This window comes from Chiroxiphia lanceolata, chromosome 5 (genome assembly GCF_009829145.1).
Source record: "Chiroxiphia lanceolata isolate bChiLan1 chromosome 5, bChiLan1.pri, whole genome shotgun sequence".
NCBI lineage: Eukaryota > Metazoa > Chordata > Aves > Passeriformes > Pipridae > Chiroxiphia > Chiroxiphia lanceolata.
The window spans coordinates 40304693-40330670 of NC_045641.1; the positions used below are offsets into that span (position 1 = coordinate 40304693).

Here is a 25978-nt window from a genome sequence, read left to right on the forward strand (position 1 = left end):
AAGACTGCTCAAAAATCTCAAGGAGTTGAAACCTATTGGCATTTATGAGTTTCTTTCCACTTGGTTTTGAAAGAGAAACCAAAGTAAAAAATCAAAGCAAACTTGAAAAATTGAAAAGACAAAATATCAAAGTATTAAAAAACATTTCTAGTAATATTGATTCAACTATATGCTAAAGATCAAGTATTCTTCAATATACACTTTGTAGATAACTGGATGTATATCTCGGTAGAATTACTTTATTAGATCTTAATAAATATTCATTTCAATAAATATTCATTTCTGTCAGAAGACCTTAAGGGGACAGGAAAACAAATCTAAATATCAGCTTTGGAAGGCTGGATATTATACTGTGATACACTTTCCAGAACAGGACATTACAATTCTGTGGGATAAGAAGACTATGATGCATGTTAAAGTTGGACCTCAGTGGAAGGTGAGCCAAAATAAGAACCTGAGATTTTGTGTAGCTTCTCGATATCACTAATGTGATCTCTTATTGAATAATTGTGATTGTCTTTTCTTCAAGACTAGCTTTCCCAGTGGTATAGCTGTTTATCATGGTGTTCAGCTACTAGCATTTCCCAGGTAAGAAGAGATGGAGAACGTGGCTTCTGAAGAGAAACAGTGGTTCCTACATGCACGTTTACTCTGTTGCTCCACACGTTGCAACCTTGGAGACAGGCAGGGCTTCAGCTCTGACTCAAAGATACTTTGGGGGCTGGAAGGAAGAGTTAGTTTTGAGTTACCCAGTTCACTGCATGTTTTCTTAATTCCATATCTAGTGAGAGGAAAGACGGCAGGTTTATAGCACAGATTGGATTAGATTGATGATGGAACTGCACCCTGAGATGTAATAGAGGCTTTTGAGATGAAGAGATGCAGTCATATCTTGGGTTTAATTTAAGAAGACAAGGTACAGGAAAGGATTTTGACAAAAACTGACATTTAAACCTAATGGGTATATTGAGACAGGGTTCAGCCATGATTCAGGGAAGAATACGAGGCTCTGTCTCTTGCCAGTTGCTCTTCTCTTTTCCATTCCTACATCACCATCTATCTTGATGTCTCTGTAACTCAGTTTTTGGGTCCTGGCAGAATAACCTTATATGTGCATTTCACAATTACATTTCTATTTTGTTTCAAACATGAACACATGTATCAAGATGGGGCTCTTTCAGCAAAAGAAAAGAAAGCATGCTATGCTAGAGTATAGTATCAGATTTTTCAAAGTGTAAGTCAAAGCTGTAATGACCATCTAATGTGGTATTAAAGCAAAATTATTATAGGCTTTTGTCAAAATAGCCATAAAATACTTACTTCACCTACAAGCTGATTTATCATCAATAAATACACAGAGTGAAAAGAAAAAAAAAATCTCCTGTTTTTCAGTAAACTAGCAGGGAGGTGAGTTCTACAGGTTGCATGCAGGAACACAAATAATTCCAGCTCTTTCTGTTTCCAGTGACTGTTTCTTCCAGAAGCTGTAGTTTAGTTAGATAATGTCTGCAGCAGACCTTAAGAAAAAAGAATTTATTAGCAGGAGCCGCAGCACTTTAGAAATCCAACTCTACTTTTTACCGTTGTGCAAATTTCTATTTTCCTATATATTTATATATGCATGCATGTATACATACTTTTTCCATCAGCAGCACATACCCAGCACCAGAAATCTACAGCTGTCTCTTTTATAACTGTTACTACAAATATTCTTGCTATTGTGAGCTATTAGAAGCAGCAAGTTTTAATGACAATAACTAGTCAGACTTCACAATCATGAGGTAATTCACCTGAACTTTTGACTTTTGCACTGGATGCACTACTAAGCTTTCAGAAGAATTATTACTAGACTCCAGTCCATTTTCACAGGCAGACAGTAAGAAAACAAGAAGAAACCCACTGATTTCTCTTAATAAGATATTTGCAATATGGAACCATAAGAATAGCAGTGTCAAATATTTTTAAAGTATAAGTCAGAGTTGCATTCAGCTTTTTCAGTTAAAAAATGTTACATTCCATGTGTGTAATTGTACCAATTATTGACTGTCAGTTTATAAGAAAAAAAATTCTTCTTCTCTTCCAGGGTAAATTGGCAGGTTTGTGTGGAAATTTTGACAAATATACTTCAAATGATCTGACTACATCAAACAACATGGAGGTGAGAAATGCACAGGTGTTTGGAGACAGCTGGGTATTAGGACAGGTAAGTCCCGTGTCCAGTAAAACATTAGAGAAAAAAGATGATAATTTTTATTTATAAATGAGCACACTATAAGCAAATGATGTACAGATATTTTCTAAACTTATGGTCACTGCATAAGAGGATATTTTAATTTTTATGTCTGTAGATGTGAAATGTGTTAAGGTCTTGTGTTATAGCAAACACATATTGAATTTAAATGAAAGCAAAACATCTCTTCAGGGAAGAATATGTTTTCCCCTATGTAAGACAATTATTATGGTTGTCTGGATTTCAGTTTTCTACAAAGTTAGGTACATTGCTTCTGTTATTTTTGATTCATCCCAGTTTTAGAAATAAATGTAATTTCTCTGGTGTTAGAGGCACCAGGATACTGAAAGTAAATGGAACCTGAATGCTGGGAAAAAAGGTCTGGAAAAAGGTTTCTTTCTGAACACTGAAAAAAAATGATTTAGTTTAGTTGCAGTTTGTGAACAGAAAATAAACTGACAAACCAGAGGTGGTGATGGGATGGGAGGAAAAGGCTCAGAACAGCAACAGACACAGCCAGTATGGAAACTTGGTTTCTGAGGGGAAGAAAGGGGGCTGTAGAGAGTGGATGATGCAACTGGGTTTTATAATACAGAACAATAGGTATTTTTTTCCTTTGTGCTTAAATGATGTAAAATTTTATAACCTTGTGAACCTCCTGAAAAATCAGTATTTATAAAACACTCCTTTTGGATGTCTGTCAGAACCAGTTTTTAATTTGTTGTCTCCTTGACACAGCAGGAAGATGAACAAATATCTCGTCTCATGAAAGAATGCTTTAGAATAATGATTTTGAGGCTTTTCTGCCTCCATATCTCCCTTTGAATGTGTTTTGTTCTACATAAAATGTTTAAATTGTGTGAGCAAGCAAGGCAAGTGTGTAGTGTTGGTATTTCTATTGCTCATCTAGAAGGTCGTAGATAAACAAATGTGTATGAAATGTGCGAATTTTTCTTTGCCATTTTATCAGTTCAATGACTGCTTTAAAAAAGCGTGTAGTGTTTGCATAGCACATTAACTTCTAGGGTATTGTGGCCTTTGCTTACGCAGCTCAAACTTCCATCTGCCTTTTTGTGGCCATATATATGTATATGTATTTCTTAAATCTTGTCTGATCTCCTGATCTCAGTGTCTGCCAGAGCACTTAGGATCTAAGTTCAGCCTTGGCCTCGCTGGTAGCCTCTGCTCAGTCAGATACTTCATCTGGCCCTGCAGTAGGCCTCAGGCATTTTTTCAAAAAAGAACTTTGACCTTTGTAGTCATGTATCCTGTACTGTAAAGGAGTATTTGATAGCTGGAGGCCTAGAAGCCAGTTCCATTACTGGCAATCATGCTTGCATTAGCACTGTGAAGCATGGGATGCTTTCGGGGCTTCTCCCTTCTGGGAGTGGCACCCCATCCCCTCACAGTTGTGTCTAAGCAACTGCACAGGAGGGCAGTGTAGGTGGACAACTGCACTGCAGCTAAGGCTGCTTTGGGACACTCCAGTGATGCCTATGGATTCATCATTACACCTTCCTGGGCTTCTCTGCTGCACCAAGAGAGCATGGATGAACTCATGTTCTCTGAGCTGAGTGTCATTTTGTTATATTTTTCTGTTCATTTGTTTTTCTTTTTGAAGAGAGACTTTAAGTGAGGGAGTTGTAGCTCAGCCATTTTTGAGTTATCATGATGATCTTTGACTCTATTTTTTTTTTTAATGGGTTGCTCCCTTCCTACTGCTGCTTCTTTATTTGAACTTACAGGGCTAAAGCCATCTGCAGTGTGACTCCATTTAAAGTCAGCGCAAAACCACCCAGGATGGATTTGGACCATGTATTTGTTTGTGATGTTACAGTTGGTTGCTCTGGTAATGATTATAATGTGTCACAAAGAAAACATTTTGTCTTAATGCACTGAGCAGACAGCAGGAACATTTTAGTACTTCAAAACAAAACACAGAGATTCTTTTTTTGTGAAAACGCTTTCAGTTATAACAACAAATCAGGGAAGGAGGATGATGAAGAAGATAGTATTTAAAGTTTTGTTTTCTGATTATGCAAGTATTGAATTATGTGATACTATAGTGTATCTGAGTCTGTGATAAACACACCTAACTATAAAATGGTTGTGGCGTTTTTGCTTGTTTTCAAGTGCAAGAGCCCAAATGAAACGCTGAGACCATGTGATGTACATCAGAGCAAGTTCCCTTATGCCAAAAAGGAATGCTCAGTTTTATACAGTGATGTTTTTGCACCTTGTCGCAATGTGGTAAGTTTATTAAATATCCAAGATATTCTGTCATGAAAATAATAAAATTACAGTAATTAATTTCTTCTTGCCATTCCCCTCAGTCTGAATGTCAGGGAGGATACAGAGCGAAGCCCTGCAAGTATCTCTTTGAGGGTGGGCTATGTTTGTGCAGAGCTCCGCATTCCTTTCAAGACTGGAGCCTAAACACAATAGCAATAACTCTGAGTTGTGAGTTAGTAGACTGAATAATGAAAGTTATGTTCTCTTTAGATTTTATTCATACCTTTTATTTATTTAGTAGCTAAATTTTTAAGGCTTTTGTATATATTGCAGAATTCTAAAGTTAAGTATGTAAAGTTAAACATGTGTAATGTACCTACAGCTTATCTCAAATGGTGTTATTTTGTTAATTATCCTGTTCAATATAGAAAGAAATGTGAGAAATCCAGATTTCAGCTTCAGAGCTATTGATATTTTTAATTAGTGGACAACTCATGGTCTGCTTTTTATCAAAACTCTGAGGCTTGGTGTCCTTGTTTTCCCAATACCTGGCTGAGCCTGGAACTTCAGTTACAAGAATGTCCTTAGGTCAGTCTAGACACGATGGGGACAACAACAGCTTTTGTGGTAATCTTTTGTTCCATTTTAATCCACCTTTTATCAATGCAAAACATGCTTTATACATTTTTCCCTGTTTCTGATTTTAGCTTCCCAAAGTTATTTAGGTACTTCTTTACACCTGGGCAAGCAAGAATTGCTATAACATTTTGTCTCAGTCTCTTATTTTCTTTATGACTATTAACACTAAATACTTAATATTAGATGTCACAGCTGAACCTCCTGACTTTCAAAAGTGAAGTTTGATATCAACATGGTTAGGCATTTGCCTGTGTAGGAGGTTGCAGTAGCTTAACCCAAGAGATTTATTAGTGTTGACTTAAGTTACTATGTAAAGAATTTTTTGAGCATGTGCCTGAGAACATAGTGATGAGTGTATTTTAGAAGTGACAAGTAATAAATAAAAATGGAACTTTTGAGAGTTTTTAAGAAGCTGTATTATCACAACTTATAAAGAAAGATGTTTTCTCTTGAATATTCATTTTCTATATCTTATCCATGTTGTGATGAAAATTTGAAAACATTACGCCAAAAATTTAGAATAATTATGTTAAAAAATGTATATCAGGTGCAAAACATAGTCAAGTATTTTCGCACATACATATGTATCTTCTATGGGACAGCCTGTAAAGCAAACATCTTTCATGTGTTTTTAAAACCTATTTATTAGCATGTGAAAATACAGGTCCTGCAAATATAATGTAAAGTGACCTCCTATCAAGGGCATCTGCAACAGACTGCTAGCTACAGGGGTGGAGAACTGGGTGCCAAGGAAAAAGCCCAAGCAGAGACTGACACTGGGGGCATGGAAAGGATGGAAAACATAGATGTGGGTTTCAGACGTGCTTGGAGCAGCACTATTACTGTTGCTCCTGCTCTGCGGGTGATGGAGGATCCTGCCGTGCATGGAGGGAAGCTCCTGCCTGTGGGACACGTGGCCTCAGAGTTCAACTCAGGCAGGAAAACCCAGTTTTCAGGGAGACAAAAATCTTGCATTTCTGGCTGGCAGAAACTGATGGATTGCAGTTGCCCAGATAAGCACTGAATTCAGCAGAATCTAAGGAGCCTCAACACTTGCAGAAAAAAAGGTCTTCCTCATGATTCCTAAGCTCAGTAAGAACTTTGACCTAAGGCTCCCAGTTTGTCACAACAGCAGGATATTTCTGACCCATGGAGAGATGCTGTCCTGCAGGCACGAGAGACAGGTTGAGGTCTTTGAAGCCAATCTGCTGTTTAGTGATTCCTGCATAGCTACTGCAGTTGTTTTCAGTGGAACTTGTGCTCGTGTGTGTTCCCCGTGTTCTCAGTGGTATCCCTGTTTTCAAATTAAGAAAAAGAATGAAAGCAAAATGGCATCACTCTCCACTGAAGGCAGAAAGTCTATCTTGATCGAGTCCCTGACAACTTCTAGCAGCTGCCAGCTGAGAAACTGCCTCTGTGTTAGATAAGTGCTGCTTTGTTGCTGTGATGGTATTTCCGTAATCTGACGTGTGCCATTTGAGTGCTTTACAGCTGAGCTAGACCAGAGACTAAATCGAAGAAAAGCATTGCTTTAAACATTTCATGTGTTGAGTGAGAACACTGTTTTGGAAACATTGCTCAACATTACAAAAATGATGATTTAAACTCAAGGAACAATGTATCATGTAAAACCATGAAATAATGTGATAGTATTTTAGAATGAGGATATGGATTTCTGATCTAATGAAGTTTTGGGGGCAAATTATATTAAAATCTTGATAAGTGCAGAAGTATTTTTTTGCAAAATGTCACCAGTGTGCTTAAGCCTTCTTTCTCTGGGCAAAACCCTCTCTACAAATTATTACTTTAATTACTTGGTAATCATAGCCGTAGCTGTGACTTTGTTATTTTTCATGCAAAACTGACAGGATGACTATAGATGGCAGTATTTGCCATATAAAAAAAGCAGAACATCCATCTTCAATATACTGTCCAAAATTGATGAACAGCAGGCACGTGGACAGACAAGTTTGTTGGTAGTCACTAGCTGAAATTTTCTTTTGTCATGTAACATAGGTATAAGCTGATCATTTAAACTGTACTTTTAGTGTAGGAATATGCCCAAACTTTGGAAAATACCCTATTTTTTTGTTTAATTCTTTCAGTTAATCCAGAAGTATAACTCCTGCTGAAAATGCTACAACGCAAATTCAAACAGCTCATGCATTTAAATGATGTCTTTTTCTCTTCCTTTTTTTATCCCCCTACAGATTGATGTGACTTCTTTCATCAAAAATTGTCACACAGATACGTGCAACTGCAATCTTGGTGGGGACTGTGAGTGTTTGTGTACCAGTATTGCAGCTTATGCCCACAAGTGCTGCCAGCAGGGAGCAGCAATCCACTGGCGATCTCCTTTGCTCTGTGGTGTGTATCTGGGCTGGCCATGCACCAGAGCTCATCTCTGAGGCCTTTGGCCTTTTTGCTGCCCAATTAGACAAATATGACAGAAGTAGGTGGATAATAAACGTGCTTCACATTTTTCAGGCTGTCTGTGTGTTAGCTGTGCTAGCCTTATACACCCTGCTGTCTTACTGAAGGGGGTGACTGTGCTCAGGGTGTGCTAGTGCAGAGACTATCGGAAAGGCACCTTTGTAACAGATCTTGGGTACATCCAGTGCTCCGTGTAGGGCTGCAAAGAGATGCAGTGCATTCTTCTTTTCATTGGCATCAAGAAGAGTTCTTGGCTATAGAATATTTCATGCTTCAGGTCTGCTGTCCCAGCACATCTACTTAAATACAGCTGTATGTCATTGAACAAAAGCCTAAGGAAATAAAATCCCTGGCTGAAATATCTTGTGGAAGATGAAACTTCCGCTGCTGAAAGTGAACTTTACTTTTTTAGGATGCAAATATGCATGGATTCTCTTGCTACTTTGTAAAAATAATGTACTTTTTTCTTTTTCTTTTAGCTTATGACTGTGAATATTACAATCAAGGTATGTAGTATTTGATATTCCTGCCTTAAAAACTCAGTTGAATTATTTTATGGGCTTTCTCTTGGACTTAATGTATGTAGTTTTAACATTGCTTCTATTTTTAATGAGTAAAGGTCAGTGGCCCAGCTGTGTTGAATGATCTTAGTAATCCCTAATACCTCAAATAATAACCTCATAATGTGCAATGTGTGGGTGGATTAATCCACCATTTGCATATCACTGAAGTCAGGGAGAAGCTCTAGGAGGATGTTAGCTTATGCTTGTACTGTAAATTTCAGAAGTGGGACTTACAATATTTTGAAATTGATATGTTATGGGATGTATGCGTGAGTCTCACAACTACTGTACTCTAAAAAGAACAGTACCTTAGAATGAGAGTGGTACTGATTTAATAAAATGAACTCCTGTGTCATCCCCTCTAATATTTGGATACTGTGCACATGTTTTGTAGGGAGCAAGATGTTGAAAGAAAAGGGAAACTTGACTAAATGCAATGATATGAATGTGAATTTTAATTTATCTTTTTTAGCAACTTACATCCTATAATGAGCATCATATAGAGATGATTCTTTTCTCCTCCTGTCTGGCCCAGTAGAGTAGTAGCATGTAGATTTTGCTAGGTATAACTGAATTTCCATAATTACTTTGTAGCAGGGAATTTTACCTTACTCAGAAATGTTTGAGGGCACGGTTTAATGGTGAACAGCGCGGTAGGAGTAGGTTGACAGTTGGACTTAATGATCTTAAAGGTCCTTTCCAACCTAAACGATTCTACAATTCCGTGAAAAAGTAGGAAGGAGTACTGGTTTTGGCTTGGATAGAGCTAACTTTCTTTGTATAGTTAATATGATGATATATTTTGTATTCGTGATGAAAATGGTGTTTTAGTTACTGCTTACACAGTATCAAGGCTTTTGCTGCTTCTCATGCTGCTTCTCATGCAGGCTGGGGATGCACAAGAAGTTGGAGGTGACATAGGTGGGACAGCTGACCCTAACTGATGAAAGGGATGTTGCAGAACATATGATGTTGTGTTCAGCAATAAAAACTGTGAGGGAAGTTTTCTGGAAGTGGTGGGTTGACCTTGGCTGGACGCCAAGGTGCCCACCCAGCAACTCTATCACTCCCCTTCCCAGCATGACAGGGGAGAGAGTAAGGTGGAAAAACAACTCATGGGTTGGGAAAAGGCAGTTTCTTTAAAGCAAAAGCAAAGTGGAATCTTGTGTGTGCAAAAGTGAAGCGAAGTGAAAGACAGCAGGGTTTATTCTCTACTTCCCATGAGCAGCAATGGTCGGCCACTCCCAAGAAGCAGGGCTTCAGCACGCATAATGGTTCCTCAGCAGGCAACTGTGGGAGATAATGAATCCTTGCCTTCCCGCTCCTTGCCTTAGCTTTTATGTCTGAGCTGACATCATATGGTCTGGAATATCCTTTTGGTCAGTTTGGGTCAGCTGGCCTACTTGGGTCCCCTCCCAGGATCTTGCTCTCTATTGAGAAAGGAATGTTACAGCACTGGTGCTGTGCTCAGCAACAGCCACAACACCGGTGTGTTATCAATACCCTTCTGGCTACCAATGCAAAGCACAGCACTGTGAGGGCTGCTATGGGGAAATGAACTCCAGCTCAGCCAGACCCGATAAACTGGGGCATATGTTGCTTAGGGCCCAGTTAGGCATTGATTGGCTGGTGGTGAGGAATTGGGTTTTTCACATCACTTTTCTTGCAATTGTTTTCCTTTGTTTCTTTTTCTTTCCTTCATTAAAAACAAAAACCAAACCAAATTAAACTGTCTTTATCTCCACCCCTGAGTTTTTTTCAGTTCTTCCCCCCCGATTCTCTTTGGGGGTGTGGAGTCAGTGACCAGCTCTGTGGTGCTTAGCTGCCTACCAGGCTTAAAGTTAAGGACAGCACTATGCATGTTTCCACTATCAAATGAAAACAAGTGGAAAATTAGGACTTAAGTTTTGTATGTTATGCAATGAGGATTTTTTTTTTCTATTTGATTTTTCTTCCCTTAGGTCTTGGTGAAGGACCCTATATTTTGGCAAGTTTTGGAGCAAATGACACAATTATCGGGGCTAATGTATCCAGTAGAAGGATATTTCCTCTGCCTAGAACCAAAGCATATGGAAATGTAATTTTCAGTTTCATGATAACTCCAGGTCTTTTCAAAGATAAAGATTTATGTAAGTGTTTTCAGCAGTTTTGCTAATGACAATATATACTTCTCAAACTATATGAATGATTTTTGCAGCATCTTCTAAATCTCACAAAGTAGTCTAGATATTTTTAGTTATTGGAATAAGTGAGGATGAAGAGGCCAACTTCAAAACTGAGGAATTTAATTTTTATCTTTTTTTTTTAATATTAGAAAACCTCACTGTCAGATTTAAAGCTGACTTCTCAAAGACTGTTTTAGAAATAATAAAAAATACCCAAGTGAATAAAATACCTTTATGAAAAAAAAATTACTTTGTATAACTGGAAAAAATTTTGCACATGTATATAGCAATTATCAACACTGAAGGTCAATGCAGGATATTTTTGTCTCCAGTAAAAGCAATTCTACTTTATCATTTCTTCTCACTGTTACTTTCACTGGACTATAAAATGTGCAACTTAGAATGATCAGTCTGTTTTCTGCATTGTTAGTAAGCATACAACGTAGAAGATAGTTTCTTAGCTATTCCTAAGCTCTATTTTTCACTTATCAAAGACTTACCCAGACTATACAGCCAAAAATAAATGTGTTTAAATATTTTTCCTTCTGTATGTATTTTCCTTTCTTCACATATATGCCATTTGTGTCAAGTAAGTCAATATAGATTTTTTTATTGTTTTCTCACATAATTTAATTTGTTGAAAAAATTCCCAAGCCCTCAAAGTAGAAAAGGTCTATCTTCACAGGAAAGTGAAATAAGCTTAAAAACATTTGAATTTTTTTCAGTGGGGAAATTAGGTTTTTAGATGTGATTTTGAAATGAAAAATGCATAGAACAAAAAAATTAAATCGGTCTTGTCAATTCTCCAACTGATGTAAAGTAAAGCAGAACTAAAATATTCATTATATCTATGCAGTACACAAGTAGTTTTCATATCCATGAGGAATGAGATAGTATTCATGTAGATTAAAGACACTTTAAGACTTTATTCAAGTTAAAAATCAAGTTCTTTCATTTTCAGAGAATTTTCTTCACTTTTGATTTCTGGCATGGGCAGAGCAAATAGAGGGTCAAGTCTCTTATTTGACAACAGGTTTTCTTACTGTATTGCTGGATATGACTGTATGTAAAAAACCCCCTGACCTCAAGATGAAGTCAAGCATGTTCATACAATTTGATGTTATTTACTAATGAAATTTGGGTACCCCTAAGTTGTCAGACATTTGTCCAAACTTGAGAAAAAACTCCCAATTTGAGCAAGTTCCAGTCTAAGTCTGCTTATGAATAATTTTGAAGGCTGTTAGCAGTAGGCTGAATGTAGTTTTGATCTAACTGATTAGCTCCCTGGTGCTTCTGGATTATATGATCAGTCTCTTTCAGACTCTGCACTGCATTTCCAACCATCATTTGTGTAACATAAGCCTGAAATATTTTTTTGTGAAAAGCGGGTGTTTAAAAGGAGCCACTTGAAAGCCAATATCTAGAATTTAATCTCAATTGTAAGTTGTTTTCTGTGAAAATCTTACTATAATTATTATTTTTTTTCTCCTCTGGAAGCTCTCTCTCTTGTTTCCCTGGAATCTGCTGAAAGACCAAACTACTTTCTGTACATACACGACAATGAAACCATTGGGTTGGAACAGTGGCAGGCAAGTGCCTTCTTTCAGAGACGAGCCACCTTCTTCCACCACCGTGGTCTCTGGAGTCCAGGGCTCAGTGCCTTTGAACTGCACAGTAAAAAAGGCTTTTTCATCATCCTCACCTCATCCAGTGTTAAAGTGGCAAAGTACAATGATTCAGAAGAATTCAAACATTTCAGTAGCTTTAGCATTGAAGGTAAATTAGGCATAATCCCCAGGGATAAGTATTCTTTTTCTGCTTGCCTTCAGAGCACTTGTCTTTCATCAGCAATAGTAACAAACTTTCTTATCCTGTTTTTAATTCCTTCCTTTCTTTGTCTTCCATTCCATCTCAAAATGCTATTTTTTTTTTAATTTTTGCAGATGATGGTCACTTTATCTTTGAACTACATTTTCATTTGTTTACACTTTCAAAATGAAATTCACATGTCAGAAAATGATGCATGTTAATATTTCATTAGTGATGTATAGATATTTAATCTTTTAAATAAATTGGGTAATTGTATTGCTTCTGCAACCAACAATGTCTTCACTATCTTCAACTAATTTTTAAGGTCTGTAAACAGAATATATTGTAAGAGTAGCTGTTTTTATTGTTGAAGCTTGAAGTGTCTTCTAACTTGAATGAATCTAAAATGCTTGAAATTGAACAAAATTTCACCTATTTGAAAGTTCTGAAGAATTTGTCTATTTGGCTTCCATTTTTTCATCTATCTGAAAATCCCAATGTATGGTATAGAAAAGGCTATAAATTTATGGTTGATTGACTATACAATCAATAAATAATACTCTTTCCTTCTTTCTCAGAACTTAGTGCTTCTGTGCCTTATAGAAGGATCTGTGAATGGCGATATGAATCTTGTGCCAATCCTTGTTTTAAGACATGTAGCGATCCTGAAGGAATAGCATGTAGATTCCTTCCTCCGTAAGTAAAATTAAGCTCATATTGCTACTGTATTGTTTTTGTAATATGCATACCATATGCTTTATGAAGATTACTGCACTCGCAATATCCATTCCTTTTTACTCATCCAGATTTCAGTTTCACTCTTGTGAGAAACTCTCACAAGTCATATAAAAATATTTGTAATAAGCCTCTTGTTTCCCACAGTATATATTCCTGTTTATATGCGATACTTCAACACAAGAGGGTTTGTATTTAGCCAAGAGGATTAGCTTCTGGTAGTGGTTAAGTAGAAAGCTATAAAATTAAATGAAAGCTATTTCCTGCTGTGGATTTATATTCACATCCTAAACCAGTATCCTGTGATGATAAAATGACTACATCTTTCTGGTGTTTATGTGAAGGAAATCAAAAACTGTAGGTAAAGTAAGGGAGTAATGCGCCCTCTCCTGTAAGAGGAGGGAACTTGTATACTAAGAGGTAGTCATTGCCATAAAGAGGGTGATTTTACACGGGTGATATTAGCTCGTGTGTTAGTGACGAGATTTCCTGTCTCCACGGTTCTTCCTTGGCATCTATGGAACAAGAACACACTAAAAGAAAAAAATACCTAAAAACTGAAGGCACAGTGTGTTGGAAAAGAAAGGATATTTTGAATTTCAGACTACTTCCCTAGGTATATGCAGCTTATGATTTGGAATATTAATAGTATTGCTAATTTTCTGTGTTTGTATTCTTAGCATTTTCCATATGGGCACACTGGTTGTTAATGCCATGATTTTCTTATTAAAAAATTTCCCCCAAAATGAAAAAATATGGGAATATATGGACTTCTCTGCACTCTCCTATGCTGAAAGTACACAACAAAAGACTTTCTATAGAGTTAGTCTAAGTATTTTAATGTTTCAAACGAACATTCATCATTTTTGGAAAACCTTTCTGCTTAGGGATCTAAGCTTCAACCTGGCTGTGGAAGCAGCTATCATGTTCATCAGCCTATTCAAAAGAATTGACTATTAACAATTTAGAAACAGAACTGTGCTGTTCAATAATGTTTTGACCTTAAAATGCCTCAAAATTCTGTGTTTGCCATTACATTAGAAAGTTCTCAGAGCTTTGATAGGGGAGACATTTGATTTTTTTTTTCAAATAAAATAATTAAAAGTTAATTTATACTTCCCCTGTGGCTTCAGAATTGACTATAAAATATTTTATAGGGTTGAAGGATGCATGCCATACTGTCCCAAAAACATGATCCTCGATGAGGTCACACATAGATGTGTTTATCCAGAAGACTGTAAGTATATTTTATGATACTGGTCTAAACTTATACCTTACTCTAGAGATCCCAGGAAAGACTTAATCAAGTGTTCATTTTTTAAAACTAAGTGCTTTATCAGAACATCTGTCTGTTGAAGATCTCTCTGGGACATAGACTCAATTCCCAGTCCATTCCCTGTCCATTCCAAAATACAGCTTCTACATTCAAACAAGCTATATTTAAAACTGAATTCTTTAATTTCTCTAATTGTGGGTTAAATATAACCTTTAGACATGATGTTATACTCATGACAACTGTGTTTGACTATATAATGCTAGTATATTATACACATATAAGAGAAAGATCCCAAATGAAAGAAATACTGCTGTGGCAAAAAGTTCATTCTTTTCAGATGGCGGGACACCACTAACAAACTCAAAACATCTATTTCATAAGTTCTAGTGTGTAATAATACCACATTGCTTGCTTATTTTGGAGGGTACAGTATTCTTTTAATATTAAAATTAAATTTTAATACTATGTCTTATTTTATTTTACAAATTTTGAGTTAAATACATTGTGCTTGATATTTACTAGTAAAAAGTTTATTCCAAATATTTTACTGTTTTGGATTTACTGAATTTTCTATGGTATCCCCTTGTTGTTTCAAAACTGCTCTGCTAAATCAAGATTTTCACTAATAATAAAAAATTAACTACTTCATTTGGAAAGAAAATTTGAAAATTGAGTCATCTGAGTTCCTCAAAGTCATCAGGCAACCTGGAACCATTGGCAAGCTCTGATTTGCTAACATTTAAATGGGACTTGAGTAGAGATAGATGTTGCTGTTTTGCTTTACTAATAATCCATAAAAGACAGTGAAACATGCATTTTTCCTTTTAGGCATACCTGTGACACCTACAGGATCAGAAACTGGAACAAAACCTTCATGGTTAATCTCTCACACGGATACTACCATGGAGAGATTTCCTCAGACACCTCCTTTATTTGTTACTTTGGTGAATGAACCAACTCATATCGGTGTGACAGACAAAATAACCATGGAGGCAAACACAACTTTAAGGGGAATGAATATGTCAGCACAGTCCATTACAGACTTTTACTCATTGGAATCATCTAATGCAGCCACCTATTCAACATTTTCATTACCAAGTACAGTGAACCCTTCTGATGTACTTCACAGCACAGCCAACTCTACTGTCCCTTCCAAACTCATCTCTTCAACATATTTTCCAACTCTTCTTCAAGCATCAGCAGTCATATCACATACTGTCAGTTCTAATACATCTTTAATTTTACCTATTACAATAGCAACTCCAACAGCTTAGTGCAAGTACAGTTCCAAAACATTCTGCATTATTAACACCCACCTCCCTATTGGTAGCTCCATTTTCACTTGAAACACCAACCACTCAGCTAGGAACAGTTCCCCTACCTCAACATTAACAACTTTAACCTTCAACCCATCTTTTGTCACTTCTGAGCTGTCTGCAGGGATTGGGAAGGGTAAGAGTCCTTCAGTAAGTAATTTTAAGGGAGGTGAAATATCCTCTGAAGTGTCTTTGTCTGCTTTGCTGGCTGGCAGAACAACTTTCACAAGACCTGTATTTCTTCTAGGTCCATGGTTGACATTAGGCACATCTACTTCTCCTATATCTGCTTCGTCTGTTAGAACGAGGTCTTGCATTGATCATACTGCAGTTTACCCAACATGGTTTTCTGCACTGACTTCAACTGGTCCTCAAATTCCTATGACTACTAGATTTGCTAGCTCTAAGTTTTCCTCAATTGATCACAGTTTCATATTTCAAAACAGCAAAGCCCTTGTCTAAAACTTCTCTGATATCATTAAATGCAAGTTCTGCAGCTAGTTTTTCTCCAAAGCCATTTTTATCTTCAGTGCAAATTTCGATGACTGTTCCCAAGCAGGCATCTCCATTAAAAAAGGGCAGTATTTATGCTGCTCTGCCAGTAATGACTGTATCTGCACCTCAAGTTGCTTCTCAAATTCCTATAAACACTTCTTCAACTCCTTCTGTAACATGCATAGTATCTATAGCAGTGCATTCCTTGATTACCTCCATAAAGCCCAAAGTTATGGCAGCTGTCACTGTTGCCTCCAAAAGTGTTTATAAAATATCTTCTGCAGCTTCCATTCCTCAACTCAATTCAAAATCTTTGACGTGTCTATAGTAAGTAAAGCCTCAAGAGGAAATAAGTATATAATGCACACTCATTTCTGTGTCATCCACTTCTAAAAAGCCAGTGAAATCCATTATGTCTACAGTCTTCCCTCTCAGGACATTGGTATTACCTCCAAATGCTACATCAGTAACCACTTTAGAAATTACAGAGTACCCAAGCAGTTCAGATACAGAATTGAGAACTGACCCTGTGGCTCAAAGTTCAGGCACTTTCATTCCTAAATATCCTTCTCTTACAAGGTCATCATCTTTATTTACAACCTTGTCGTCAACATCAGTACCATCTTAGGTGACATTTCAGACTACAAGTTCTTCATTGATTCTCACAGTAGATAGCACTTCATCACTAACACAAAATATAATTGCTGCTCAAGAATCAGTTTCATCTCTAGATGCACAAGGAATGCCAAAAATTCCAGTTACAGACGTTCTGACTCGTGTGGATTTTTCTAAATTCACTTTAAAAATAAGCCCTTCTACCAACCTTTCAGCAGCACTAAAATCATCCATTTTAAAGCCCTCTTTACTAATGCCTAAAATTTCTGAAGCCACTTTAGAAAGCCAGCCCTCTATGCCTTCACTTCCTCCTAAGACCACTCATATCTCTAATGTTTCTCTAGGGAAGCAGAGTTCTTCGGTAAGTTCTTCAGAAGAAGATGGAAAAATGTCAGCCATAGCAGCTGGAATCATCACTCAATCCACTACACCAATGATCATGAACACAACAGTGAATGCCACATCCTCAAAAGTACCTTATATTTTTGCAAAAATACCGCCTAGCTCTTCAGCCAGTTTATTAGTTACTTCAGGCACTACTCTAGCCTCTAGGATTACTACAAAAAGCACTGATCCTTTTGTTGCTGATTTGGATTTTTATACAACTTCAGCTTCAGTTCTTACCACCACAGAAACACACAGATCTTTGTTTACAACTGCAGTAACTCAAGTTTCCCAGAGCACTAAAGAAACTCCAAAAATTATTGTAATGAAAACAACTGGTACTACAAGTCCATTATCACAGATGAAGAGTACCTCATATGCAGTTTCAGAAGTTAAATACTCAACCTCTTATGAGAGAACTGTGGAAATTTCACAAAGTGGTCAGACTTCGTACGAGCAAAGAAATTTTACCAAGATAAAGGCAACCACAACTGACAAATCTTCCCTGCCTTATTTGCCATTAACTGCAGTCCAGAGTTCGCTTGTTTCAAGAAATACCTCAGTAAAAAATATCTCTCTTTCTGGAGTCCCAGGTCTAACAACATCAGATAGGTCAAAAATCCCAACACAGAAACCGATTAAACATTATTTTAGTTTAGCAGAGGCCACAGAGAGAACTAAAATAGGTTTATCTCATTCTAGTGGTGGAATGGCTCTACTTTCCTCTTCAGAAACAACAGCTGTAGCTGACAAGGCTTACTTTGGTACAATGATGCATACACTGATGTCTACATCATCTGAGTGTGTGGTATGATCAGTTTTACTTGTCCCTGTATGTTAAATTTTATCTTACTTTTCAGTCTATTCTGTTATGCTACGTATGTAATACCAGAGATTTTAAATAGTTCCTATTTTCTATTTAATTTGTATATTTTTAAATACCCACTTATTCTTAGAAGATAGTTTTATTGTTGCTCTTACACTGCCCCGGTATGTTCTACAGCTTGGATGTATTGCTCTGAAAAAAAAGGCTTTAAAGCTATATGCTTGTTCTAAATATAGCTAAATATATTACTGAGGTGCAGAAAAAGCCATAATCCATGGAATTTTTGGGTTTGTGCATAATCTCACTCTGTCTTTCCTTTTCCCGTTTGTTTCTTTGACATATGTTTTAACCTCATGGGAATGCGTGATTTTGTGTTTCTTAAAATGCTTCAGATTATTGCTGACTATAATGCATAGCCTCAATGGATAATGCTTTTTGTAGGGTATTCCACCAAAGTTAGATGGAACAGGACAGGTGTGCTGTTAGAGGGAGCATGTATTGTTGCCACCTGTTACAACCACACAAATGCAAATAATTCCAAAATAACTGATGAGGGGCAGGTAGATATACTGATACTCTCTCAGAGCAGGGGAGTGGATGAATAATTGTTTTGATTTCATAAAGGCAGTGAACTTAGAGCTGATTCTGGTTGGTTTTTTTCCTTATATGACAGCCAAGATACCTTGAATCTGTTGACAAATGTAGCCAGTATGTATGTGTTAATATGGGTTGGATGTTATACAATCTTTCAAGAAACTGCCCTAAGGATGTGCAGAAGCCAGATTGTGGTTTTCGAGGAATGCCTGTTCAAGTTAACACTGATAGTTGTTGTCCAGAATGGGAATGTCCCTGTAAGTCACTGTTTTATTTTTTAATAAAATATAGTGTCTTGATCTGTAAATTTCAAGTAATAAATTAAGGGTTTATTCCAGTGGGAATATGAGGTTGAATACCACAATGAATTTAAAAGAGCTATTCATCAGCAAAACAGAATCAAATATACTGAATATTTTGGTATATTTGAATTGACATTCAACCACACTGTATTATAGCATTCAAGAGAATCAAAACATTTTGTTTTGAATGAAAATACTAAAATGACATCTGCTGTTTGAACATCAATGTTTTCCAGCTGAGACATTTCGGAATTTCTATCAGTAAAAGTGGTAAGATTTCAACATTTTGTGAAGAAAAAAAATTGCTAGCATTTTCTGAAAGACAGAACCCCTCAATTTCAGTTACTCTAATTGCAGTTTTTACTCATGCTTAGAAACTGCAGAAACCGGCAGATGAGTGTCTACCAAGGGAAAAAGAAAGGCTAAAGAGAAGTCATATTTAAACCTTGCAGTTATTGATTAATGGTAATTAGCCAATGGTAATTGGTCATTGGTTAATGAAACCCATATTACACTTTATATTTGTTTCAAGATCGGACAGAAAAGTTCCCTCTTATCAGTATCTCAAAAATATGTACATTTTAATGCATATATTTTAGCTCATGCTGTACAGATTCATTGACCTTGCCTGTAAAACATTGGCTTAAGTGAAAATTTTCACCATTTTAAACATTCTCCCCTATCTTGGGCACACAACAGTAGGTTAAGATATTTCCACTGAGAAACCTAAGCACTTGGTTCTGCTTATGGCTCAATATGCTGTCTGCAGAATAAGGTCATCAATATATATATGAACGCATATGTGAAAGAAAATAATGTTAGAACCGAAAGGTTTTAGAGATGTGCTGTATTTGGTTTTGTGTTAACCTCATTAACTGACTTTTTTAGGTCAATGTTCTGTACTGTCTGAACTGAGTATTATTACATTTGATGGAAACAACATAGCCCTCTGCAATATGGCTTCCTACATTTTAGTCAAGTTACCAGGAGAAATTATTGTTGCTCATATCGAAAAATGTCCTGCTAATCAGGTAAGATTCTTGCATTTCTGCAATAATTGTAATAGTTTCTTGAATTTTTTTGTTATAGGTATGAAATTCTGCAAAAATATGTCAATCAAAACTTAGATATAAAAGCCATACCAATTGAAAAATGACAAGTTATTTAATTTTCAAGGAGTATGCTTAATCATGCTGTCTAGATAAAAGTATTTTGTCTCAGGTTAAATAGTAATTGTTATGTTATAAGGAGATTCAAATGTAGGTTACACATAAATTAGAAGAGGTGCCATAACTTCTGAATCTTCATGTCTCCTTTCAGGCTCTTCACGCACAAGTCTTCTTGTGGCCTTGAATTTATACTTTGCCGTATGGTCAAAATACTAAAATATTTTGAATAGTCACAAAAGATATTTTGTAGTTATTTTAGGAATGTATTAATGACTTTGGGATTACTGTGGTGAGTTGTTCTTTGTAGTTGTCTAACTCTGCACTGCCTACAGAGGGGATCTGGCCACTTTATTTTAGACTGCCAGTTAAGGTCAGGTCAGTCTCATCCTTAGAATCTATAAATACATTTCCTTTGCATTGCCTGTAGTCATAATTTATGCAGCCCTTGAGCAACTGGCTTGTTTCCATCCTTGGTTTGTGGATAAACAAGTTACTGATGAGGAACTTCAACAGGCTTCTTTCCCTCCCATCCCTCTTTTATACTCTCACTGGGCAACTGTATACTTGAACTTTAAGACTGTTAAGTACAACAGTTGTGCACTAGTTTAGAGGTTTTCTATTAAATTGCTCTCTTCACTGTTTCTTGGTTACAGTCTAGAGGTGGGAATGTAAAACACATAGGCAGATGAGCTTTAGAAGTCCATAGCTGTAGTTCTTTAAGAAATATTTTTTGAAAGGGCCTTTCAGCATGTGCAGTACTTTAGCTGGGAAGTGTGTATTTTTTATTATTTATAAGGAATATACTAAATTAGTGTAATTATTTAGCTGACTGTAGAAGAACTTCAAAGACAAAGAAAATAGTAAACTTATTTTTGATAAATAAAAATGCTGCTGATTATCATTGCACTTCTAATTTTTTTAATGTTTTTCAGAGTGCAAATTCAATAAGAAAACTAGTAAGTACTTTTTTATTTTACTAATTATAAAATGCATTAATGTTACATATATTGATAAAAATTCCCAATAACACTGGCACAGAATTAGAAAAACAATAGTAATTAAACTCATTTGTCACTTTTCTTTCAAGGTTCCACCTGCGAGCACTTCAGGGCTCTGTTTTAAGAAATTAAATGTCACAACACCCACATGTAAAATACTTATCAATCGCTTAGCAAGAAAAGTAAGTATATGTCAACAGTACGTACACTTAAAAAATAGCTGGAGAGCTATTCTGTTGTAGAATGTAATAAATTGGAATTAAAATTATATATTACAGGATTAGGACTAGTTTTGCAGTTCAGGTTCCCAGTAATTTATGGTATCCTAGGAGCAAAACAATATACATTTCTGATACCATGCTTCACTTATCTGTCATTTACCAAAAATAACACTTTAAAGTTCTTTAGAGATTTTAAAGAAGCTTCAAAAGAAGTTATACTTGAGATTGTATTTTCAGAAACCCTAAAACTGAACAAAAAGTGTTCCAAGATGGGATAAACACTAAATCTGCCTTTCCTACTAGTCAATTACAAGTCAGAACAGATAACATTGAATAACTGGAATGAGGTTTTGTTTTATAATACAATATATGATAAATAAGATTTATTCCTTCCTTAATTAGAAAAGATTTTTTTTCTCATGCCTACTTCATTTGCAGTTATAGGAAATGACACTGATGGGAAGCTCTATGTTGCAAGCACTGTGACTGTTGTATGTGGCAGAGGCCGAAAAAAAATAATTTTCCTTATTAAATAGGAATACATATAGAATAGATAATTGCAATCTGGTTTTATTCCTAAAATGTGTTTGGTTTATTTTAGGTAGTAGTGGATTCTGTAATTCAACCATTACCATTTTCAAAAGAAGGACTTAGTATTCAGGATACTGGTGCAATGTATGTCGTCAATACCCCAGCTGGTATTAGCATCAAGTGGGCTCATGTTACAGGCATCATAGATATACAGTATGGATTACACTCTAACACATCGATGAAGACAGAAGGACTTTGTGGTGAGGCTATGGTCACAATTTTTTTCTTGTTTAATAACTTCCCATTTGAAATTTGCAACTCTCTTTCGTGTCTGTGACCAGCTGTCCTTATAACTCTCCTTGTGACTCTCACTAGCTATGATGACAATCCTATGTGATGTGGGCTTGTGAAATACTGCTAATTAATACCAATAAATTAATCATTCTGTTTTGAAAGCACTGCATGCTAATAAAGTACTTTTTAGAACAAGTAGTGATCAGCACATTGTATTTAAATAGCTTTTAAAAAAATTACTTATTTCTGCCTGTTTTTAAGAATATTGTTGAAGTGAAGCAAAGAAAAGGGAAAAATTTTCAATGGAAAGTGGCTGCTAAAGAAGTTCAGGTAGTGACAGTATATTTCAGTGATTATGGAGAAAAGAGTAACTGTCTGTTGTTAGCAATGTCAGCTTATTGCTATGCAAATACTGAAAAAAGATTTATCTTGGGAAGGGCTCAAGTCTCCTGAGGATAGTGAATCTGAATTTAGACCTCTTGAGGTTGAATCTAGGGTCCAAAACTGTACTGAGTTGTCTCAGACTTGAATTACAATGATGATAAATTTAGCATATTTCAGGCTTCCCTGATAGCCTTTTTATAACTCTGCCTGAATGAATAATATGGAGAAGTGTAAGCAAGTATTTCAGAATTGCTTTAATTCTATCATAAATGTTCATTTTCTGGTGCATTGTAATTTTATGTAGTCTACCCCACATTGAAAAGGAAAGCGAACTTTTTATGATCTTTTAAACCAGTTTTAGTTTTAAAAGCAAACAATGCGATTCAGATATGCTTTAATTATAAATAAATCAAATCTTTAGAATCAATTGCTATATTCTGATTGAACAAAAGGAAAGTTCTCCTAGATCTGGGGAGAGAACATGAATATTGGCCCTGCATCTTTTCCCAGTATCGTGCCATGCTCTTTATACATGCCGAAAGAGTGGGATGAGATGAGATCAAATGCAGGAAGAATTATAGAATAGTCATAGAAGAGTTGCTCTTTGTACCATGAGAAGATACAAAGAGGAAGACTTTGCGGACAGATCCAAACTTCGATTTAAAGTGCTGCTTTACTTGATATTTTGCAGGAAAATCTGAAATCTTCTTTAGCTCTTCTTTCCTATTCTCTGCTGTTAATTCCTGATGGGGATTCTTCAGTCCTCTCCCTTTCATAATAGAAAAAATTGTGTGACTGTTTGGTACATCAGCTTTATTTTTAAAAGCTGTATTGATTCTGTAATTCTATAATATGACCCTACAAATTCTAACTCCAGCAGTTAGTGATTTGCAGGAAGAAGCAGAAGAGTTAAGAATAGTGGAATGTTGTGCTACTGTCAAATGCTTCTTATCATGCAAATACCATCTTCTGTATTCCTCCATGCTGTCTGAAAGAATAACAGCCTGTCACACCAAGCTAGCCCAGTTCTAACAAGGTACCCTGGAGAGCATCAGACTGCAGGGCTGGAAGCACAAAGGCAAGGGCTTAGTGTGGGGTTAACGGTGCAGAAGGAAAGTGGAAGCAAGATAGAAGACTTTGCCTGATCAGTTCCGAGATATAAACCACTAGTATGAAGATTAAAGTTTTGGCATTAGTCACTTATTATGTGCTTATAGGAATCATATATTTTAATTGATGAATCAACAGAATACCTACGATAATGAATTCAGATAGCCAGTGAATGTCAGGGGTCTGGGTGGGGTTTTTTTCCAGTGGTTTTGTATTAATAAATAGAGTAAGAACTGTATTTTCTCTTGAGAAAGCAATTTGTTCATCAAAAGATTCTTTTCACAACTTCTTGCATTTAGAATGTTCAGTTAAATTTCAATACATGTCAAATAATCCGTGACAAGCAGTTAACTTGAAAGCCTCTGCAGTTACTCACAAGGAGCTGACTGCTGTTCAGTAGAATGAGATCAGAATCTAGTGCCATATCAGTGAGTTTGCTACACTCAACACCACACTTTGGTAGCAGTTTTTCTCAAAAGTTAATTAATTGTTGGGAAAGGTATGATTAGCTGTACTGCATGATCTGCTTGTTTTACTTAGCCATTGAGGTGAGAACTAAAGTCACAAGCAGAAGATTGGAACTACAGTGGACATATTTCTACTTTCATTTATAAACTCAGGTGACTAAGTTGCACGGGTCAGCCTGACGCAGTATTAATCTTACCTTATTAAGTGCACTTTTCTTTTGTTTGTGCTTTGAATATGATGCTCTGTCTCCAGGGGTGTGTAATGGAGATCCTAGTGATGACCTGAAAATGCAAAACATGAGCATAATTACAAATATGGAGGAAATTGAAATGTTCATTAAGAGTTGGGAAATTGAGAAATCACTTGATGTAACAACCAGGAGGCCAGTAAGAAACTGTACTGAAGATAACTGCACATACTGTATGGAACTGTTAAACAGAAGCATTTTCATCCCTTGTCACAAGAAAGTGAGTACGAAGATCAGAAAAATTGCAGGTGCAATTAAAATAAAAGTTGTATAATTAAGAAAAGAGTGAGAGATATATGCACATTTGCTGTGTTCTGCCTTATTGTCATATTTCAGTTGAACAACTGCATGGGTGGCTTTAATACCTCCATCATGTTGCCTTTAGTACTTTTGCCACATTGTCCAATGTAAACACGCATTTATATTGATCCCTGTGCTATTACGCTGTTTTAAAAATTATTTATTTTTAAATAATTAATAGGAAATTCTCAAAGGAGAGACACCAGATTGTCATGTCAAGACAAATACGTTCCAAAAGGGTTGTTTTTATTAAATTCCTGCTTGGGGTCACTGAAACAGAAAGCCTTGTGTTTCTGCTGCATACAACAGTGACTCATGCAGTCTGAGACTTATCTGACTAAAGAAATTTCCAGTTAAACAAATTTTGACCTAGTCACTATTATGTTGACAATTTGGTAGCATTTCTTACAAAAATCATTATAATTTGTTTCTGAAAACTGTACTTCCTAATGGAGATACAGCTGTAGCATGCAGCCTGCCACTAGAGGTGGGTAGTGCAGCACAGCTGCTTCCCAGAACAGAAAATGAGGAAATCCCAAATCTCTGAGGTCTGACTTTCCCCACTTAATTAAAAATAAAAAGGATTAATTACTCAAGTGTCTTTTTCTTCTCAGAGATGTGTTCAGATTCCTGATTCACTTCGTGCTGTTTTGCCTTTCCACCCTTAGTCTGTGTTGTGTTACACTTTGGTTTTCATCACAGACAAATGCTGTTAAAAGTATTGCAGGCAGCTGAACCCCTTCCTTCAAATTCCCAAGACCACTCCTCACTTTTCCCAGATAGAAAAAAAGGGAGGGAGTTCTTCTGAAAAGAAGGAGCTATATTTGCCGCAGAAACTTAGTGGGAGGGAGCAATGGTAATCAGTTTGGAATCAAGAAGGGAGAGTAGCACCAGTGCAGCACAGTAGTGAATAGGCAGAATGAAACAAAAGCTGACTTTTCCACCATGTTATGAACTTATGCTAAAGGAAACAACAGAAGTAAGAAAGGTTGCATCACCTGCATTTAGACTCGGTAACATAGGCTATCAGGTCCTGCAGACGCAGAAAGAGAGTAATAAATAATTCATTCACAGTAGGATTTTATGGAAGGTATAGCAGAAATGTTCAGCTGAGATTGTTGACTTTTAGTTGACTGAAAAGCTCTTGCAAGTAGTGTGAAAATCTCCTTAGGACTGTGTTCTGTGTTTACTGATAAGCATAAAGAATTCTCGTTGTTTAAGTTTTGTAGAATGAGTGTTCTGAGAAAAAAGGTGGTTTTTAATTTAGCCACTGCTAGTGACTTTTTTCCCCTTGGGGCTGTATTATTTCTTGTAATTAATGATTTATTTTAATTACATAAAGTCCTTATACTTTTTAGTTCCCAATTGCAATATGTTCCTAGGTGTCACCACAGGAATTTTGTGAGAAGATGTGGATCAACAGTACTTATTTCTGGAATTATGAGTGTGATGCGCTTTCTGCATATGTGGCTTTGTGCAACAAGCACAACATCTGCATTAAATGGAGGACAGCTGATTACTGTTGTAAGCATGTAGCCATATTCTATACACCATATGTCTTTAGTGATGAGGTTTTTTAGTGATTTAGTGTTTATTGATGAGTTAAAACTATACTAGTTTCTATTATTATTGTAAGCGCTAT

At 36.2% G+C, this 25978-nt stretch overlaps 1 protein-coding gene across 1 annotated transcript in view; it reads left to right on the forward strand.

Moving 5' to 3' along the window:
- The window catches only part of OTOGL (otogelin like), an 89186-nt gene that overhangs the window by 44980 nt on the left and 18228 nt on the right, over positions 1-25978 (forward strand). The window contains exons 25-42 of the mRNA XM_032688072.1: positions 290-436; positions 2084-2203; positions 4364-4480; positions 7312-7468; positions 8014-8040; positions 10059-10226; positions 11760-12038; positions 12650-12767; positions 13964-14043; positions 14911-15180; positions 16853-17700; positions 18392-18569; positions 19503-19645; positions 20716-20739; positions 20871-20963; positions 21604-21793; positions 24042-24256; positions 25719-25860. Of these exons, the coding sequence (XP_032543963.1) occupies positions 290-436; positions 2084-2203; positions 4364-4480; positions 7312-7468; positions 8014-8040; positions 10059-10226; positions 11760-12038; positions 12650-12767; positions 13964-14043; positions 14911-15180; positions 16853-17700; positions 18392-18569; positions 19503-19645; positions 20716-20739; positions 20871-20963; positions 21604-21793; positions 24042-24256; positions 25719-25860 (3316 nt within the window). The remainder of the gene's footprint in view (positions 1-289; positions 437-2083; positions 2204-4363; positions 4481-7311; positions 7469-8013; positions 8041-10058; positions 10227-11759; positions 12039-12649; positions 12768-13963; positions 14044-14910; positions 15181-16852; positions 17701-18391; positions 18570-19502; positions 19646-20715; positions 20740-20870; positions 20964-21603; positions 21794-24041; positions 24257-25718; positions 25861-25978) is intronic.